Source organism: Lissotriton vulgaris, chromosome 2_1 (assembly GCF_964263255.1).
Source record: "Lissotriton vulgaris chromosome 2_1, aLisVul1.2, whole genome shotgun sequence".
Taxonomy (NCBI): domain Eukaryota; kingdom Metazoa; phylum Chordata; class Amphibia; order Caudata; family Salamandridae; genus Lissotriton; species Lissotriton vulgaris.
In genome coordinates, this window is record NC_141687.1 from 2119433685 (window position 1) to 2119454567 (window position 20883).

General features: G+C 53.5%; 1 protein-coding gene across 6 annotated transcripts in view; it reads right to left on the reverse strand.

The window, feature by feature from the left end:
• TJP1 (tight junction protein 1) overlaps nucleotides 1-20883 on the reverse strand; it is a 707329-nt gene that overhangs the window by 415709 nt on the left and 270737 nt on the right. For all 6 annotated transcript variants that reach the window (XM_086958396.1, XM_086958395.1, XM_086958394.1 and 3 more), the window contains exon 6: nucleotides 19950-20053. In XM_086958396.1, the coding sequence (XP_086814522.1) occupies nucleotides 19950-20053 (104 nt within the window). The remainder of the gene's footprint in view (nucleotides 1-19949; nucleotides 20054-20883) is intronic.

Consider the following 20883-nt stretch of genomic DNA (forward strand, 5'->3'; position numbering starts at 1 on the left):
GTCTTCCCTGGCTCCCTGCACCTCTTCTCCGTGCGCAGAGGCCTCTTCTTCTCTGCACCGGTCCTGGGCTCTTCCTCTGGCACTTTTAGGGGCCTGGGGGGCAGTCAGGGGTGTCCTCCTTCCAACTGCCCATTGCGCCAGGCTCCAGCACCTTTCGCCTCAGCAGACCACACCCCAGAGAGTGAGCTTCTCTTCCTGTGCAAGTACTTTTTAAAAGTTGAGTAGGGGGCTGGCAGGAAGTCTCTGTGTGTCCTATCAAACAGCGACACATCACTTCCCTGCCCCTGCTCCCTTCTTGTCCAGCCCCTGGATTTGTTCAAAATGGCGTCGTCCAGTGTCTCTGGCCACATGGCCTCTGAAACCCAACTCCTTCCCCCCTCACTGCGGTTAAGCTTGGTGCCTGGTACCCAGCGACAGCAGTTGATGGATTGGCTTGTAGCTTCACCTATCTTTTCTCCTTGGAGGGAAGATCTTCGCTCTGGGAATAAAAGTCATTAATCTAACCTGCCAGGGCCAGACCCCAGTCAGGGACTCAGAGAAATATGACATTTCTAGGTGACCCAAAAGCAGTACAAATATGACTTTGGACTCTGCAGAATACTCATTTTCACATCCGCTACACTGGACATTAGTGCGCGTCTGGAATCTGTAGGCTTTGTGGAAGTCATTTTAGCCATAGGCCCCACATCCCCATTGGGGAATAATGAAGTGAAAACACAGTAAAACACACTGACTTTTCCTGGCATGTTCCTCCCCAGGGTATAAAGCCTATTCCATGTCACCACCCAATTCTGCATAAGTCCTGCCACACCATTCACTGCTCCTGGACTGCGCACGCTAGAAATCTCCCCTGTGCAGCCCCTACACGTGTGCACACTCATGTACACCCGTGTCTGCATGTAACCAGCACAGTGTCCCATACTCCAGCTGCTGCGCAGCGGCCTAGTCAAGCCAGGGGTATACCAGTAAAATCTCCATGCAGTCTCCTTCATTATGAGTTGACTGTGGGTGAGGCCCAGATTATGAGGCTCCCCCACAGTAAAAGCTCAACAATGGGGCGTGGCTTGGAGGGCGACGATGGCGGTCGCAGCTTAGAGGAGCTCCCGCCGGCCCACACGTTATCCGATCATTATCCTGGCCCCCGAGCCCTGCAAACTGCCCTACCTGTACTGGGAGTGTTCCGGGTGGCACCGAGACCTATCCGGTGTGCCGCCCCGCTTCATCAGCTGCTCCAGTGACCCGCGATTGTCGGCGACGCGGTGCGGCCTACTGTCCACGAGTGGAGCCGGGGCCTCGATTTTCGGGACCCGGGGCCGACGGCCAGTGGTCGGGCCGGTCGGGGGATTCCCCACCCAGCAGCATCGGCGCCGGAGCTCACGAGGACCACTGGGGGTACCTGGAGCGTCGGAGGCTACACCTGGGGTGTTCCTGGGACAGCGTGGGGGCACCGCAGCCTGTGCGGACCCCGGGAGACCGGGGCCTCGAGTTTTGCGACCCCGGGCCGGATCGAGTCTGAGAGACTGGGGGTCGCAGAGGTTGGCTCCTAGGGTCGGTGTGGCACCTACTGTGCGCAGTGACCACTGACCACGTCCAGGAGGACCCTGGGGGCTGGGACGCGGACTACACCCGACTGCCCGGTGGCCTTGCATTTTGCTCATACCGTGCGCTCTGAGGCGCGCCTCTCCGGGCCTGTTCCCGGGACTGCTTGGGGCCGGTGAGACGACGGAGGGGGCCCCCCGCTGGGTCCTGCCTCGGATACTGGTGCTCTGGAGTGTCCTTGCAGCTTGCCTGGCCCTGGGGACGCCGGGGCCTCGAGTTTGGTGGGCCTCGGCCGGATGGTATTCTCCCTGGCTCCTGGACCGGGAGGTGGGCTCGGAGCGGCTGGAGAGCTAGAGATTTGCACGCCACGTCGGACTTGGATGGCTGGAGCTGGTGGTGCCTGGAGGGACAAGCCTGCTGCCCGGATGGTGCGTGGAGATCTTCCACGAATAGCCCGAGACAAACTGTGAGTGGCCCCCCCCCCTCCTCCTCCCCTCTGGTGGACCGGCGCTGGGGCGCTGTGACGGGACTTGTGACTTGTGACCCGGGAGGTGTTCGGGGCTAGTCAGCCTGAAGACCCGAGTGTCTGCCCTGCATCTTCTGCTGCTTTGGGACACGAGTTGGGTGTGGGGTAGCCAGGCAGACGACGGGGCTGGACGTCCCCGGCTCTTGAGACCTTCCTCTGCGCATCCAGGAAGCCCTAACCTGGTGAAGTAACTATCCTGTTGAACGTTCCCGCTGGGGCTTGCTGCCCGGAGCTGGGCTGCGGTGTCTGTGTTCTGGGGGTGCCCACTGGGGACGGCATTTGAGCCCCGACGGAGTCTCCTTGGCCCCCGAGTGGACGATACTGTTGAATTGCTGTTGACGAGGGGCCCACCACTGGGGCAGTGAGGCCCTTTTCCTTGCCACCAACCATGACGAGAGGTGGGGGCGGCACTGGGTCCACCAAGCAAGGGACGATTGATAAATTCACAGGGCCCAGTGGAGGCTCCGGGGCAGCCGGCGGTGGCCAGACCACAGGCCCTGATAATGCGGCCCTGATGGCCGCCATTACGCAGTCCAGAGACATGCTTGATGCCAAAATTGGGGCGGTTGGCGCCGATGTCATGCTGCTGCGTCAAGATCTCCGCAATGCTGTGGCCCGCATCACCGAAACCGAAACTCGGATTACAGGGGTGGAGGACGAGGTGGTGGCTCTGAAAAAGAAAGTGGAGGACATGGCCAGGATCCAAAAGGGGCTAGCGCTCCGTGTCGAGGATGCGGAAGGGAGGGCGCGAAGGAATAATCTGCGCTTCGTGGGCTTTCCAGAGGATTGTGAAAAGGGGTCCATGGATGTATTCTTGACACGCTGGTTAGAGAGCTGGCTTCCCCCGGACGTCTTGTCACGCTGCTTTGTGGTGGAGCGCGCCCATAGGGCTTTGGCGCAGAAACCGCCGGCCGGAGAGCGACCACGTCCAGTCATCGCCAAGATCCTTAACTTTCAGGACAGGGACGTTATTCTCCGAGAAGCAAGAGCAAAGGAGGACTTGTCGTTCGAGGGTCACAGGATTATGATCTTCCCGGATTATACCAGGCTGGTGCAGCAGCAGCGCCGATCCTTCCAAGATGCGAAAGCCTAGTTACGTGGATTGAAAATTCAATATTCACTGTTGTACCCTGCTCGTCTGCGGGTTGTGTTTCATTCCAAGACCCACTTTTTCGACACCCCGGAGGCGGTGTTTAACTGGACAGATGAGACAGTCAGGATCCGACCGAATGCCCAGCCGGGCCTACACTCCGGAGCATCGCGTGGGTCGTCGCAAGAGAGGGGCGAATCATCCAACAGGAGCAGGAGACACAGGAAGTCTAGGTCACGGCGACGCTCCCAATCCGGGGGTGGCCAGCTGGATGGTGCACAGTCAGACACTGCTCAGTCTGGGACTGGGACCTGAGAGCCGTGGAGCCCCCCTCTTGTCTCCTAAGCGACATTTCGTTTCTGGCCTTGGCAGATGGCCATTGGGGTAACGCTACTGATTGATGGGCGGGTGCGTGGTGTGGTGTGGTCTAGGCCATAGCTGGACACAGGAAGGGCGTAATGTCTGTTGTAGTTCTGTCCCGCTGCGCTTAAGCGGTGGGTCACATGTGCTTAATGGGGTTCGGGGTGCTGACCCATGGGCGGCCTACTCCTCTCATGTTCGAAGGGGGGCCCTAAGGGGAGGTACTGTTAGTTGGGGAGTGTGGGGTGAGCTTGCTGTTCTCTTTGGGGATGTTGGGATCCATTGGTATGGGTGGGCCCGGGCCCTGCGTTTTGGTCTCGGGACCACCCATGCCGCAACAGGTACTTCATAGTTCATTGAGGTATAGGGTGGGGGGAGGTGGGTTGTGGGCGGTCGGGGTTTGGACCGCTGAGTTGGGGATTGGGACTGTTTGGGGCTGTGGGACTGTAGTGTTGGGGTTTGTTTTCCTTGGGGTGGGCGGTAGTGTGCATGTGTGTGTCGCAGAAATGTTCCTTATGGCGTGTGGTGGGTGGCGCGGGTGTGGAGGGCTTGTGGGATGGATCTTCATGGACCATGGCTGAACTGACTCATAGGCTCCCTGCAGACTCTATGCGGGTGATTACGTGGAATGTCAGGGGCTTATTAGACAAAATTAAACGCGGGGCTGTGCTACGCTGGGGGAAAAAAGAGGTTGCAGATGTTCTATTGCTACAAGAAACCCACATGATGGGCACAAAGGCTCTGGGCCTACAGAGATTTGGTTATCAACAAGTTTTCCATGCGGGTTTCTCCAGGGGATCCAGGGGTGTGGCCATTTTGATCCACCGTAGAGTGGCGTACACCCATGAGAAGCAGTGGGCTGATCCCCAGGGTCGCTACTTGTTTGTTAAAGGCATGGTGGGCACGGATTCAGTGGTGTTTGGCAGCGTTTACGCCCCTCCCCCCCTCCAATGGGCCCTGGCTGAGAGGTTGTTTGCAGTGTGGGAGGACATTGCCGGGTCGTTGGCTGTGATTGGGGGTGATTGGAACGATGTGATGAATATATGCATGGATCGCCATAGGCGCCGAGAGGGGATCGAGGTTCAGCCCCCCTCCCCTTCACCCACCAGACTGCGTGCAATGAGTGAGGGTTTGGGCTGGGTAGATGCTTGGCGACATATGCACCCCGCAGCCCGGGAATATACTTATGTCTCGGCTGTCCACGGCTCGTTCTCGAGGCTTGACTGTGTATTTGTGCCTGGGGAATGTTTGTGTAGAGTGAAGGGCGCTGACATCCTGCCTAGGGGCCTGTCCGACCACTCCCCTGTCTCTGTTGATGTGGAACTCACCCGGAAGAGGCAGCCGTTCCGTTGGAGGATGTCCTCTTGGCATCTCCTGCAACCGGAATATGCTAATCACCTGCGCGAATCCATTGACCACTACTGGCGGGAAAACCTAGTTGGGGATGCCGATGTAGGGACGGTATGGGAAGCCATGAAGCCTACCATACGGGGAATAGATATTGCATGGTGCTCGGCAGCTCGGCGGAAGCGTCAGGAGCAAACTACCGAAGCGGCCGCACGAGTGGCGACCCTGGAACAGGAAAGCCGCGAGGGTGACGATGAAGTCGGGATACGTCTGCTGTTACAGGCACAGCAAACATACGGGTCCCTCCTGATGGATGAAGCCAAACAGGCATGGCTAGCCACCAGAAGTAGGGTGTATCAATGGGGGGACAAGTCGTGTTCCATGCTCCATCGACTGTGCCACCAAACTTTCCAACCCCTCCTGCTGCCAGGCCTTACAAATGGTGAGGGAGAGGTCTTGACCGACCCGCACGAACTGGCGACGAGCTTTGCTACGTACTATTCAACCCAGTACGCCCCGCGCGACCACCTGTCTGACAGTGAGCTGGCTTGCTTTCTCGCAGAGCTGCCAGCGGTGCCGTTATCGGATGAGACCAAGACGGCCCTAGAGGCGCTTCTCACAGCAGAGGAGCTGGGTGATGCACTGGGGCAACTCAGCACTGGCAAGGCCCCTGGCCCTAACGGCTACCCGAGTGAATTTTTCAAGAAATTTCATGTACAGCTTGGTTCTCCGTATCGTCGAGCGCTTGAGGTGGCGCGTGAGCGAGGGGTGTTGCCCCCGGACTGGCGCCACGCCGAAATAGTGGTCTTCTTGAAACCGGGCAGACCCCCAGATCGCCATGACTCTTATAGGCCCATCTCGTTGATTAATGTTGAGGCCAAGGTCTTGGCCAAGGCCCTGGCGAACAGGCTCGCTCCGCATATCACGGACTTGGTCCATCCTGACCAGGCAGGATTCATGCCTCGCAGGGCGACGCGGCATAATATCCGTCGCGCACAGGCGGCGATCGACGCCATTGGGACCTTAGGGGACCAGGCGGCACTGTTACTGGCCGACATTGATAAGGCGTTTGACTCCGTCAGCTGGTCGTTCCTATTTGCCTTGCTGCGCTGTCTCAACCTGGGCCCGGTCTTTCTGTCGTATGTCCGGCTCCTCTATACTGATATCACGGCCTCGGTGCGGGTCGCCGGGGCAGTATCGGAGATGTTCCATATCGGCCGCGGGACCAGACAGGGGTGCCCTCTTTCCCCTTATTTATTTGCACTCGCCATGGAGCCTTTGGCTGCCAGGGTGCGCCAGGACGCGCTGATACGGGGCTTCCAGTGGACTGCCACCCTGTCCGACAAAATCGCACTGTACGCCGATGACGTCCTCTTCTTCCTTACCGACCTGCGGCGCTCAGGCCCGCGTGTCCTAGAGGTTATGCAACTGTTTGGGGAGGCTTCAGGCCTGTTTCTGAACCTCCATAAATCCACGCTGTGGGTGTTGGGAGGGGGCGAGGTGACGGACCCCTGGGCTTCGGGGCTGCGAGTGGCCACGACCGGGCTGAAATACCTGGGCGTGTTTCTCTCAGACTTGGCGGACATTGCATGGGATCGTAATCTCATACCAGTCTGGGAGCGGGTGCAGTCAGATGTTAAAACCTGGTCTCGGATGCCCCTATCAATCTTTGGCCGCTCCGCTATATTTAAAATGGTGGCGCTACCGCGCCTATTATACCAATTACAGAACCATCCGTATCCCATCCCGCCTCAGTGGTTTAGGCAGGTCAACTCGGTGCTGGGCCGCTTTCTGTGGGCTGGAGGTGCTGCCAGAGTTGCATTGCGTACTTGTTTTTTGTCCACCTACTGTGGGGGTTTGGCCACTTCAGATTTACTGTCATACTATCAAGCCGCACATCTTCTCATCCTGAATGACTGGTGGTATGGCGATTGTGGAGACCCAGCTTATGCCCTGGAGCGTGCCTTGATGGGTGACAACTCGCTTCACACCATCCTCTATTCACCCAGACTGCGTCGCTCGTTGCCGAGGGTTACGCGACTTGTTTTTGCGGTGTGGCGACAGGCCTTGCGTCGCTTGGGCTGGTGGGGCAGACTGACCGCGGAGACGCCCCTGTGGCATAATGGTATGCTGCCGGAACTGTCTAAGCTATCGGGCTTCGACGGCTGGGACGCGATTGGTATCTCGCAATTAGGCCATGTGCTGTCCGGCACGACGCTCAAATCTTTCCAGGCCCTTCGTACCGAATTTGATATGCCCCAAACTCAATTCTTTCGATATCTACAACTCCGACATGCGCTGCTGCCCAGTCTTACCAACCTTGACTCACTCCCTGATTTCAGCCCGATCGAAGCGAAAGTCTTCATGGGTGACCTTGGAGATAGAAAACTTTCGCGCATCTACCAGACTATGGTCATCCATTGCTCCTCCACCCTCCTTCCGCTGAAGGCGGCCTGGGAGGCCGACGTCGGTCAGTTGGATGAGGATGATTGGCGTGAGGCCCTGGAGTCCCCGAGGGGTGCGGCTATTGCGATGCGTTTTCGACTCATACAATTCAAAATTCTCCATAGGGCCTACTATACGCGCGAGCGTCTGTGGAAGGCGGGACTGATTGGGACCCCGGACTGCCTGCGGTGTGGGTCGGAGATAGGTACACTACTCCACACAGTATGGTCGTGCCCCAGACTGATTGGCTTCTGGAGAGGTGTGTGGGGCTGTTTGTCAGAGGTATTGGGCTGGACCCTCCCCCGTACCCACCGTTTGGGCCTGCTGCACATCCTAGAGGGGGTGGGTGGAAATATCTACAAGAGGCACCTGCTCCTCCTGGGGCTGGTGGTGGCCAAAAGGGATCTGGCCCGAGCATGGAAGGATGTGAGGCCCCCCCCCCTGAGTGCGTGGAAGGCTGGCATTGACTTCTGTATGGGTTTGGAACGCCCGATCTTCGAGGCTCGGGGATGCCCCCGTAAACACTTTAAAATATGGAAAAGGTGGGCAGACCACAGGGGCTTGCAACTGGACCCCCCTGCTGAACCGGAGGAAGATCTTTAGCCCCATGTGGCCTGGTGACCCCGCTCCCCCACGCCTACACTTGCCGCACTAGGAACTTACGTCGATACTGTATATGCGCACATACCTGGGGTTAGGGTGGGATCCAGGGGAGGGCTCTGGGAGTTGGGTCGATGGGTAGATGAAAAGATAAAGACGGGGTTAATGTTTCCTGTATCCTTGTATTGCATTGATTTCTTGACTGGACGCTTAGTCCTATCTTCATGATTGTCTCGGTATGTTTGGTGGTGCCATCCTGATTGTAGGGGGCCACTCTATCACATGTGCTCATCTTTATCAATAAACTTGTTGTGAAAAAAAGCTCAACAATTATGCTCAAAAAGCGAAAAATCCGGGCGGCCCATAGTGTCAGAACCACCTTCCAACAGCAATATTCACCAACAGCTCCAAGTTTACCATTACATGCAATTTACACTAGGACAAACGCACAAGTTACTACTTGTGTAACGATATATCTGTAAGAGACATTAGTTAGTGATAGATTCCTTACCTTAGAATATCCCCAGGCGTCAGACTGGATCCGGAAACTCTTGCGTAGCAGTACCCTTGCGCGTCGGTAGGCGTCGTCTGCGGCTCCGCGTCCGTCGTCGGCGTCGTGGGCGCCGTGATGACGTCGTCGGAGTACTTAGACGCCGCCTCCGCGTGCTGACGTCAGTCCTTAGACACAGCTTTTCCGCGCCAGAAGCGCAGAGCCATGCCAAAAACCAACACTGGTGCCATGAAACTAGGGCCCTGCGCAGATGAGCTACGACCACCGCCATCACCTTCGTGAACACCCTTGGGCGCTGGTAAGGCCGAAGGGGAGCACGGTAAACTGAAAATGCTCGTGGCCTACTGTGAACCGCAGGTAACGCCGGTGGGCCGGCAGGACGGGGATGTGGAAATACCCCTCCTGCAAGTCCAACGCTACCATCCAGTCTCCTGGGTCTAGGGCAGCTAAGACCTGAGCCAGTCAGCATTTTGAACTTCTCCTTCCGGAGGAAGCCGTTGACGTTCCTCAGATCCAAGCCCCCTTTGCCCTTCTTGGGTACCAGAAAGTAGTGGGAGTAGCAACCACGTCCTACTTCTGGCCCAGGAACGCGCTCGATGGCCCCCTTGGCCAAAAGGGCCGAAACTTCCTCCAGCAGGAGCCGCAAATGATCCCCCGATACGCGGTGGTGTTGCGGTGGCATGGCTTGAGGAGTCGTCTCGAAGGGGAGGGAGTAGCCCTTCCGGACGATCTGCAGCACCCACCTGTCCGAAGTGACAGTGCGCCAGTGAGAGTGGTGATGGCTAACCCTGCCTCCCACTGCGTCACATGGGCCGAAAAGCACGGACTAGGAGGGTTTAGAGGTGGATGCCGCGGGGGCAGGTGTGGACTGACTCCTCCGGACCGGTTTCCACGTCCGCCGCCGCGCTGGACGACAGTGCAGAGCCATGCCAAAAACCAACACTGGTGCCATGAAACTAGGGCCCTGAAAGGAGATGACCTTAACCCTAGATATCGGTTCGCAGAACGGGGAGGATGGGTGGGTCGGTAAGAAATCAATCACTAACTAATGTCTCTTACAGATATATCGTTACACAAGTAGTAACTTGTGCATCTGAAAGAGACACGTTAGTGATAGATTCCTTACCTTAGAATAGATACCCCAGCAATACCATCCCCGTGGTGGTGGGTCTGCGAACCAATAATCACACCAGAAAGTCCTGGAGGACGGAACGGCCGAAGTAGCCGTCCCTCCGGACTTGACTGTCCAGGCAATAGTGTCTTGCAAACGTGTGCAACGAGGCCCACGTAGCCGCCTGGCAAATGTCCTGCAAGGGCACACCTCGGCCCAAGGCAGTTGTAGTGGCTATGGCTCGAGTGGAATGAGCCCTCAGCCCAACAGGGGGTTCCTTCTTAGCCAAGGAGTAACACGCCTGGATGCACAAGATAATCCACGGGAGATGGTTCGCTTGTGCACCGCTTTCCCTTTCTTAGCGCCCGCGTACCCAACAAAGAGTTGATCATCCACCCAGAACTGTTGTGTGCGATTCAGATAAAATGAGAGCGCACGTTTTGGGTCCAGACTATGGAGCCGCTCCTCCTCTCTCGAGGGGTGCGGAGGCGGAAAGAAGGTGGGCAATGTGATGGATTGCCCAATGTGGAAGGCTGTGACTACCTTGGGTAGGAAGGAGGGCCTTGTCCGTAACACAACCTTGTCCGGATGGACTGAAAGGAAAGGAGGTTTACAAGATAGAGCCTGGAGCTCACTCACTCTCCTGGCAGAGGTGATGGCTATCAGGAAGGTAGTCTTCAAAGAAAGAAAGCGGAGAGGACAGTTGTGAAGTGGCTCAAAGGGAGCGCACATCAGAAACGTAAGAACCAGGTTCAAGTCCCACTGAGGCATCACGAATGGAACAGGAGGAAACGTATGAGTGATGCCCTTCAGGAATCGATTAACGATAGGGGACTTGAACAAAGAAGGTTGGTCAGGCAGCCTCAGAAAGGCTGAAAGAGCTGAAAGATAGCCCTTGACAGTGCCCAGAGCAGAGCCCTGCTGGGCAAGAGTGAGAAGAAAGAGGAGAACCTCAGAAAGAGGGGCATTGAGGGGATCCACAGCCTTTGCTGTGCACCATGCCACAAATCTGTTCCACCTGCAGACGTATACCGACTTTGTGGAGGGACGCCTGGCTGCCAGAATGATGTTACAGACTTCAGGAGGCAAGTCAAATGGCCTCAACTGTCGCCGCTCAATCTCCAAGCATGGAGGTGGAGACTGGACAGGTTCGGGTGAAGGACCGTCCCCTGCTGCTGCGACAGAAGGTCCTCCTGAAGAGGCAGACGAACCGGGGGATCGACTGACATACTGAGTAGCTCGGGATACCAGTACCTTCATGCCCAGTCCGGAGCCACAAGGATAACTTGTGCCCGGTCGTGCTTGATCTTCTTCAGCACTCTGGGCAGAAATGGTATAGGCGGAAAGGCGTACAACAGACCGCAGCTCCACTCGCGACGAAAAGCGTCTCTGAGCGAGTGCCGCCTTGGAAATTCCAACGCGCAGAACTGATGACATTGCGCGTTCTCTTCGGTGGCGAATAGATCTAACCAAGGCTCTCCCCACTGCTGAAAGAGGCCTTGCGCCACGTCCGAGTTCAGACGCCATTCGTGATCCATCGAGCACCGTCGGCTGAGTTCGTCCGCCCTGGCGTTCAGAGAACCTGCCAGGTGTTGAACCATCAGAGTCACGCCCTGATGTTCCAGCCATTGCCAGAGGCGCAGAGCCTCCTGGCAGAGGGTCCACGACCCCACCCCGCCCTGTTTGTTGCAGTACCACATGGCGGTGGTGTTGTCCGTGAACACTTGCACTACACTCCCTCGGACAGACGGGAGGAATGCCTTCAGTGCTAGACGAATCGCCCGCAGCTCCAACAGGTTGATATGGAGCCGGGACTCCGCCGGAGACCAGAGGCCTCTGATCTCCGCCTCTTCCAAGTGGCCTGCCCAGCCCTGGAGGGACGCGTCCGTCACAACTACGTGCTCCGGTTGGGGAAGGGAGAGGGATCTGCCGTTGACCCAATCGCGGTCCGAGAGCCACCACTGCAGCTGTCTCGCAGTGCCCTCCAAGATCAGGACATGGTCGGACAGGTTGCCCTGATGCTGGGCCCACTGAAACTTCAGGTCCCACTGCAGAGCCCGCATCCGCCACCGTGCGTGATGCACCAGAAGGATGCAGGAGGCCATCAGCCCCAGAAGCCGCAGCATCAACCTGACCGAAACTCGGGATAAAGGCTGTAAGATCGGAATCAGAGCCTGTATATCCCGAACCCGCTGTTCGGACGGGTAAACCCGAAACTGCGCCGAGTCGAGAACCGCTCCGATGAAAAGGAGCTTCTGAGAGGGGCACAGGTGTGACTTCGGCACATTGATGGAAAATCCCAGCTGGAGCAGGAGATCCGCCGTAGTCTGGAGGTGGCTGACGACTACCTGGGGCGAGCCCGCCTTCAACAACCAGTCGTCTAGGTAGGGGAAGACTGACACCCCTAACCTGCGCAGATGAGCTACGACCACCGCCATCACCTTCGTGAACACCCGTGGGGCGCTGGTAAGGCCGAAGGGGAGCACGGTAAACTGAAAATGCTCGTGGCCTACTGTGAACCGCAGGTAACGCCGGTGGGCCGTCAGGACGGGGATGTGGAAATACCCCTCCTGCAAGTCCAACGCTACCATCCAGTCTCCTGGGTCTAGGGCAGCTAAGACCTGAGCCAGTCAGCATTTTGAACTTCTCCTTCCGGAGGAAGCCGTTGACGTTCCTCAGATCCAAGATAGGGCGTAGGCCCCCTTTGCCCTTCTTGGGTACCAGAAAGTAGTGGGAGTAGCAACCACGTCCTACTTCTGGCCCAGGAACGCGCTCGATGGCCCCCTTGGCCGAAAGGGCCGAAACTTCCTCCAGCAGGAGCCGCAAATGATCCCCCGATACGCGGTGGTGTTGCGGTGGCATGGCTTGAGGAGTCGTCTCGAAGGGGAGGGAGTAGCCCTTCTGGACGATCTGCAGCACCCACCTGTCCGAAGTGACAGTGCGCTAGTGAGAGTGGTGATGGCGAACCCTGCCTCCCACTGCGTCACATGGGCCGAAAAGCACGGACTAGGAGGGTTTAGAGGTGGATGCCGCGGGGGCAGGTGTGGACTGACTCCTCCGCGGCGGTTTCCACGTCCGCCGCCGCGCTGGACGACAGTCTGTGGCGAGTGGCTGGCGGCACGTGTGGGGACGCCCCTTCCCTGGTCACGAAAGGAGCGAAAGGCACCCGTTTGCTGGCGCGGGGATGAGAGGCCCAGGGACTTGGCCGTAGCCCTGGAGTCCTTAAAGCGCTCAAGCACGTGGTCTGCCTTGTCGCCAAAGAGGCAATGGCCATCGAACGGCATGTCCATAAGGGTGTTCTGAACATCTGCCGAAAAATTGGCGGATCTCAGCCAGGCGTGGCGCCTCACCGCCACTGTCGTAGCCATCGCTCTGCACAGCGAGTCAGTAGTATCCAGCCCACACCTGATGGAATACTTGGCTGCGTCCCGGTCCTCCACAAGGGCTTGGCCGAGATTGGCCCGTACCTCCAACGGGCACTCTGGCAGCACTTCCGCCACCGTCTCCCACAGAGAGTGGGTGTAGCGGCCTAAGAGGCATGCGGTGTTGGAAGACCGCAGTCCCAAACTAAGGGATGAGAATATCTTCTTTCCATAATTCTCGTACATCTTGGATTCCCTGTCCGGCGGGGCCGGCGGGAATACGGTCTGGGAATTAGAGGCCTGGATGACCAGACTCTCGGGGGTGGGGTGGGAGGACAGGAAACATGGGTCGCCCGGAGCGGGGTGGTGGCGTCTGGCCACGTTCCTATCTACGGGCGAACCCGTAGCGGGCCTGGACCAAGTGCCCAAAAGAACGTCGGTCAAGGCCTCATTAAACGGCAGCAGAGGCTCCATGGAGCATGACTGCGGCTTAAGGACCTCTGTGAGGAGGTTAGTCCTCACGGCCGCGACGGGGAGCTCAAGGTTTAAGGGCTTGGCAGCCCTCGTCAACACCACACCATAGGTAGCTCCCTCCTCCGAAGCCACGTTAGGAGGAGAGACAAATCCAGTGTCTGGAGAGGTGTCCAGGGCACTGGCCTCCCCAAGGTCTCCTTCCCAGTCCATATTAGACTGACACTCCTTGGTCAGAGGGTCCTCAGACCCCTCCCAATCCTCCTCATCACCCATGTCCTGAGATTCAGGGTTGTAATTGCATGAGGTCGGTTCGTAGAAGTAAAAATCTCCAAACGGCGTCGGCTGCGGCGCCGATAGGCGCCGTTTCGACGTCGGAACCGAAACAAAGGAGGTATCGGGGACGGCGCCGCCCGAGGACGGCGGCGGAGGTGACACCACACGGACCGACGCCGGGGGGGTCGTAAGGTCCACCGGTGACGATCCATTGCCCGAGGAAGGTCCAGCGGCGCCGGGGCCGCTGTACCCTGCGGCACCGGGCCCGAGGGCACCGGCGGTGTCGGGATCGTGGGGCCCTGCGGCGCCGGGCCCAAAGGCGTCGGCGGCGTCGGGGCCGAAGCACCGAACGGCATCGGGGTGTAAGCCCCCGACCCACTAGGGCCCCCAGACGGGTTCGCTGGGCCCGAAGGCGCCGCGGAACCCGTCGGAGGAGAAAGGGACCTCATGGCCATGAGGAAACGCTCAATCTCCTCCGGCTTCGCGTTCAGCTCAGGGACCGGAGGGTATGGGGCCGAACGCGGCACCCGCGACTCCCGAGGAGCCGCGTGGGCGGTTTCACCCGAACCCCCGGCCGCATCGCGCGAGCGTCGGGGGGAGTCAGAAGAGCGATGATGCCTCTTCGACTTCTTATGCTTTTTACCTGACGACTTGGACCCGGAGGAGTGGCGCCGACTCCCGGAGCTGTGACGGCTACGTCCCTGCGACCTGTCCCTCGACCTCCCGTGGGACCGGGACCTCACACGGCGCGGGGCCGACTGCCGCAGTTCGAGCCGCCTGCGGGACCGCTACCGCCTGGCTTTCCTCGAAAGGGCCCGAAAGTCGGGGCAGGCCTCGCCGTCATGGTCGACGCCCAAACACGTCAGGCACAGGCGGTGGGGATCCGTAACCGACATGGTACGGTCGCACTCGTCGCAATGATTGAAGCCGGGCATCCCTACGGCACCGCCAGAGTTGTACAGACTTCGAAATGGATCAAAAAGATCACTAAAAACGTAGTCAAAAATTGACTAGGGTAACTGCTCTTTCCAGATCTGCGTTGGCTGGCGCGGAAAAAAGAAGAACTGACGTCAGCACGCGGAGGCGGCGTCTAAGTACTCCGACGACGTCATCACGGCGCCCACGACGCCGACGACGGACGCGGAGCCGCAGACGACGCCTACCGACGCGCAAGGGTACTATTTGCAAGATTTCCGGATCCAGTCTGACGCCTGGGGATATTCTAAGGTAAGGAATCTATCACTAACGTGTCTCTTTCAGATTCCAGTTTTAACTCAAATGGCAAGTGACTTTCTCAACCAATACAAATACGTCCTACAGACTAATAGTCAGTTAAATGTAAACTTCACATGCATTTTAAGGTATTCAAACTTTTGCAAGCTTTTCAAATGGAGGCAAACAGAAGACCATAAATTAGCAGAGGGTGGAGTTCTCCAAAAAAGCAGCTATGACCAGCCCTAGCAAAGCATGGGCTGCTGTGGAAGCAAAAGGGATTGTTTAATTTTTTCCTGTGCATATCTCATCTTCAGAGTACTCTTAGGCGACTGTTTTGACCTGTACACCATTGGTAGAGATATTTGTCTTATTATGTATCTACATTAACATGTAAAATGCAAATGCACCCAGTGTATATTTTTCATGTTTGTTAGACCTGGCATCATTGGCGTGAGTCTCCCATCCATTTTAACGGATTGCTTCCTCTGTTTTGATATGTTTTTGCTGGTTATATGCTTTGGGCACTGTGCCACTGCTAATCAGTGCCACAGTGCAAGTGCTCCCTCTGTTAAATTGATGCACTAATTGGTGAGTCCATGATTGCGTTATTTGATTTAACCGTCAGCCCCTGGTAACGTGCACCATGCGTGCCCAGGGCTTTTAAAGCAAATGCTGCTGGTGGGCTTGCAGCACTGGTTGTGCCACCCACAGAAGCAGCTTGTAAAGTGTGTCTCAGGCCTGCCATTGCAAGGCCTGTGTGCAGTCTAGCACTGCCATGTCGACTGGGCCAAGTGCATTTACTTGCCAGTCCCTTTACTTCATATTATACACCCCTATGGGAGGCCCAAGGTCAGGGTGCATTGCAAGTATAAGGTAGGACATACCCTGATGTGTGCAGCATGTCCTAATAGTGAATTACAGCCATTTTCGTTGTTCACTATTAAAGGCTACCTGTTCTCCATAGGCCGCAATGGGCAGTTAGATTATTACATTCCTATAATCCTAACTGACTCAGGGAACATGGTAGAAATTCGAATTTAATATGTCTGAACTCATAACGATACAATACATATTTTAGTAAAGTTGGTTTTAATTTTCTGTGTTTGAAAATATCACTTTTAGAAAGTAGGTATTTTCTTGCCTAACTGTCCAGACCTGCCTCTGCTAGCGTGTGTATTCCTTGTCAGGGTTTGTGAGTGACAGGGCTGGAAGATTCCAGGAGACAGGCTAGGGCAGCCCAGTGGTGAATAGAGAGATCTGCATCTAGATGGGAGGGAGAAGTTGCACCTGGGACCTGAATAATGCTGAGCCTTCCCTTTACAATGCTGGCTCCACCTCCTGTGGCGTGTCTGTTGTCTCTGCCCTGCACTGTGAAAGGAGAGAAGGAATCCTGTCAACAAAGTGCTCCAGAGCTGTATCTTCCCTCCCCTGTGGGGAGGCTGATGTCTCTGCCCTGCACAGTGAAAGGAAGGAGAGAGTCATGTAATCAAAGTGCTCAGGAACTGGTTTGGACTAGGCAGAGGTCTCTGTGCCTTCAGAGAACAAATGATTTTGGGGTATAAATATTGGGACCCAGTCCCAAGAACTTTAGATCACTTATGGAACAAGAACCCTTTTGCCAAGGAGAAGAACCAAGGAACCTGCAGGAGTTTTACTGCCCCTCTGCCAGTGTGCTGTTTGCGTAACCTGGGCTTCATCCTAGACTCCTCCCTCTCGATGACCAGACAAGTCAATGCCGTCTCATCTTCATGCTTCAACATCCTACGTATGCTCAAAAAAATCTTCCGCTGGATCCCCACAGAAACAAGAAAGACAGTCACCCACGCACTGGTCACTAGCCGACTGGATTATGGAAATACCCTTTACGCCGGAACCACAGCCAAACTACAGAAAAAACTTCAACGCATCCAAAACGCCTCAGCCAGACTCATACTGGACATCCCCCGTCAAACTCACATTTCCGGTCACCTGAAGGACCTCCACTGGCTTCCCGTCAACAAGAGAATAACGCTCCGTCTCCTCACCCACGCACACAAGGCCCTCTACGACCTAGGACCCGAATGCCTCAACACACGACTGTCCTTCTACACACCCACCCGACAACTACGATCATCCAATCAAGCCCTCGCCGCAATTCTGCGCATCCATAGATCCACCATGGGAGGAAGATCCTTCTCCTACTTAGCGGCCAAAACCTGGAATTCTATCCCCACTCACCTCCGCCTTACACAGAACCACCTCTCCTTCAGAAAACAGCTAAAAACCTGGCTTTTCGATAAGTAATGCACCCACCCTCCCTCAAGCGCCTTGAGACCCTCTGGGTAAGTAGTGCGCTATACAAATTCCTGAACTTGAACTTGAACTTTTCTGGGTTAGCCTGCAGTGGTTGCTTTATTGCCAAGGAAAGGAGAAGGAACTTTTTAAGGGCTTTCAGCATCTTCAGAATATTCTTCAAGGGCTTGAACTGTGCTTGCCTCCTGCTGAGGTCTCAGGGACAAAAGACTTCATCTCCAGCTCCCCTCTGAAATTCCTTGCTGGGAATTCTCAACACCAGACATTTGCGTTTTGCTGGAAGCGCGACGCATTGAGAAGAAGCGCGTCGCCGCAGCGGAAATAGTCGCATCGCCGGAGAAGCAAGCCTTCGCCACATCTCCCTGAAAGTGTGTGTTCATCGAAAGCTGCCTGCTGTTGCGTCGCCAGAGAAGCGTGAGAGACACCATCGCATCACCGGGGAAGCGTGTTGCAGGGCCTGTCATGGCTCTAAAGTACAGAGTCGTCGCAAGGCTGCCAGGCAGTCTACGCCTCGTCATCGCATCGCCACATCAAGGGCGTCATCTTCTTACATCGCAACCGGATCGTCGCATCGCATCAAGGCGCCATCTTGCGCACCACACCGAGCCCGTAGGCCGAGAATCTACGCATCACCTCCGCACCGTTATGGATCACGACGCATCCCCCTACTCTGCGCAAGCATTGAGGCACGACGCATCATCTCCCCCGATAACGGAACCGCACATCTTCCCTTCTGCAAACCTTTTGTTTACTTTGCGTTACGCTTTCAGGTACTTTGTTGAGAACTTTGTCGCATTTTACCTCAACTTGAACTAAGCAACTTTAATCATCTTTCAAGTAATCTTAAGTGTAGTATTGTGTTTTTTTGTTGTTTCTGGTCTTGTGTTTAAGTCTATATAAAGAATACTTATTTTTATAAAATCTGTGTTGTGTCCATCTGTAGTGTTTTCACTGTATTACTGTGTATATTCACAAATGCTTAACACACTGCCTCTGTGATAAGCCTGTCTTCTTGTGCCAAGCTACCAAGAGGGTGAGCAGGGGTTATTAAGGAGTGTAATCCCCTTATCCTGACGTAGTAAGCGTCCCTATTTGGACAAAGGTGAATACCATTGCCAACTAGAGACCCCCAGATCCGACAATGGTTAAATGGACTATAGCTAATGTAGGCTTGCAGTTAAAAATAGCTCCTGTTTGGCTGCCATCTTGTTAAATTACAGGAGAAGTGGAGTCTACATTGACAACATGAATATGTCCATTTGAAATGTTCTCTTGTGAAAATGTTCTCATTTGCACAATCTTTGTAGAATGTGCTAATGAGCTATGGCAATGCACCTGCAGAGTACGGTTTGGTCCAATGTATCTCATTATGTTGCAAATGACTCTAGGTTTGAAGGACACTTAGAGTGGCCTCATTGTATAGGAGATTTACCAATTAAGGGAGGAGTTTATATTCTCTGTGTGCCTTAACCTGATTGGCTCATTATATGGAAACCAAGTGTAGGTGCATCAAGTGTTCGAATTGTGCTAAATAACAATGACGAGTAGGCAAGAGTTTGGATGCCCTGCAGATGCTTGTGGAGTCCTTGCAGATACTTTTTAGATGCCTTTCTTATGGTTTCAAAATACCACTTTCCAGACTTACTAGCAGAATTTTTCCCAGAGGAGGGTGCACTCTTTAATTTATAATACTTCGTCTTTGTTCTATGAGTTTTGAATTGCTATGAAGTATACAATGACTAATGCATTAGTGTACTGATTATTGATTAATAATTAATTTGATTATCTGAATTTGTAACTTTGCTAATCCTTTAATAAATCTTTATGATTTGAAACTTAACAATTCACTGTCTTCCTAGTGGAGCCTACGTTATTAAAATGTTTTGAAATTTGATGATTAGCCTCAGTCAGAACTACAGATACACTAAAGTATTAAAATAAAGTGATGATGGAATGCTTGAATTATTATGAGTTACTGGTAATTACTTGGGGCTGCATCCCAGTCCACAGTAATTTTGCTCACCATGCCACCTCAGTTTGGACTTAGCCATATGCAAATCAGGCTAGAACCTGCTTCAACTGGAGCAGTCCAGCCCAAACGGCCAGGGAAGGTCCTCCCTGAACACGGAATACAAGCAAACCAGGATAGGTTTTTCCCTAGTTAGGGCTTATCAGCCAGGTATAGCTTGGATTCAGAGACAAAGTGTGCACAGGAACCACGTGCTCCCACTCAGGGTGACATAGTAAAGTATGCAACAAATTGATGGATGGAATGCTTAAATTAATCTCAACCCCTGGTACTAACTTAGGCCGCATTCCAATACATTACTAAACTGTGCACCTCATGAACGTGAATTGGTACCAGATTTGCAAGAAGCAAAGCGCTCAATCACTACACTGCTATAATCTGTGTCAAGGGGTGATATGGACCACTCATACAGGCACCAATGAGCCTGCGCATTAAAGTAGAATATGTTTTCAAATTGGGAGAGACACAGGGATTCCAAAGACTAACAGGCTCTGTTCGGTACTTGTGACCCTACACTTTAAAAGTCTTATTAGGAATTTGTTCGCTAAGGTTTTCCAAATGAGCACCCTTGGACTACCTTTGCATGTGAAAGAGGCTGAGACATAATTCGCAGAGTGTTGTTTCACAGCTCTTTATGGAATCAAACAAGATGTCATGTAAAAAAGACCTCTGAACGTCTTAATAGGAAAGGCATGTTAAGAACATGAAAAAAGTAAATCTATTTTCCACAACAGCAAATAAATCTTGCTGACAAGTAGAAAAAAAAAACTCTTACCTTGAGCACAACATCACCTTCTTGAATATTTCCATCTCTAGCTGCCAAGCTGTCCTGCGATATTTCTTTTACAAAGATGTGGCTGGCCAAACGTAAACCATATTCTGTTTTAAATAAATAAAGGAGAAACTAAATGTTAAATGGAATGAGAAGTTTGGATGTACATGATAATCAGTTTGGTTGAAGAGAAGGTCAATAATTTGCATTTGTACATGAAATAAACTGTATTTGGACAAGATTTATAGTTTTAAATATTGAAATGCAGAAATATCGAAAAAAATATTGTGATATAAAAATATTGTGATACGCAACGATCGTTGTAAAGGAATATGGATTTTTCATGTAAGTAATACAGGTTAAAGAATGTCGTTAATATCGTTTTCAATAATATAATTGTAAAAAATATCGCATTTTAATTATTTTTTGTGTGCTAGTTCATATATTAATGTTATGCGTTATTATTGTTTATACGATTATTATATTTTTAAATATAGTTTGACATTTTAAGTGATTTATAATTTTTTATTTATTTCCTAATAGTAATTTATATACTCGTGGCGAGTTGTTAGGTTGGTAGGGGTGTCGAGTGGGAAGTTGTCCAAGTATAATTAATTACCAAATTATTATTATATAATTGACTATTAATTATGTTAATTGCGCAATACATATATTGTAACCTATATATTATGTGAAGGCTGCTGGGTTTGTCGGGTTATACGGTGGGAAATTAAGTAAAATTTAATTATTAATTTATTAATTTAATTGATTACATTTGTAACTTATGTAATAATTATATTTTTTAATTTATATATTAGATGAAGCTGCTGGGTTTGTAGGGACAAAGTGGAAAGTCAATTATTAATTCATATATAATCATTGATTATGTGAACTGTTACATTTATTTATTGTGTTATATTTTAATTGTGGGCTGCTA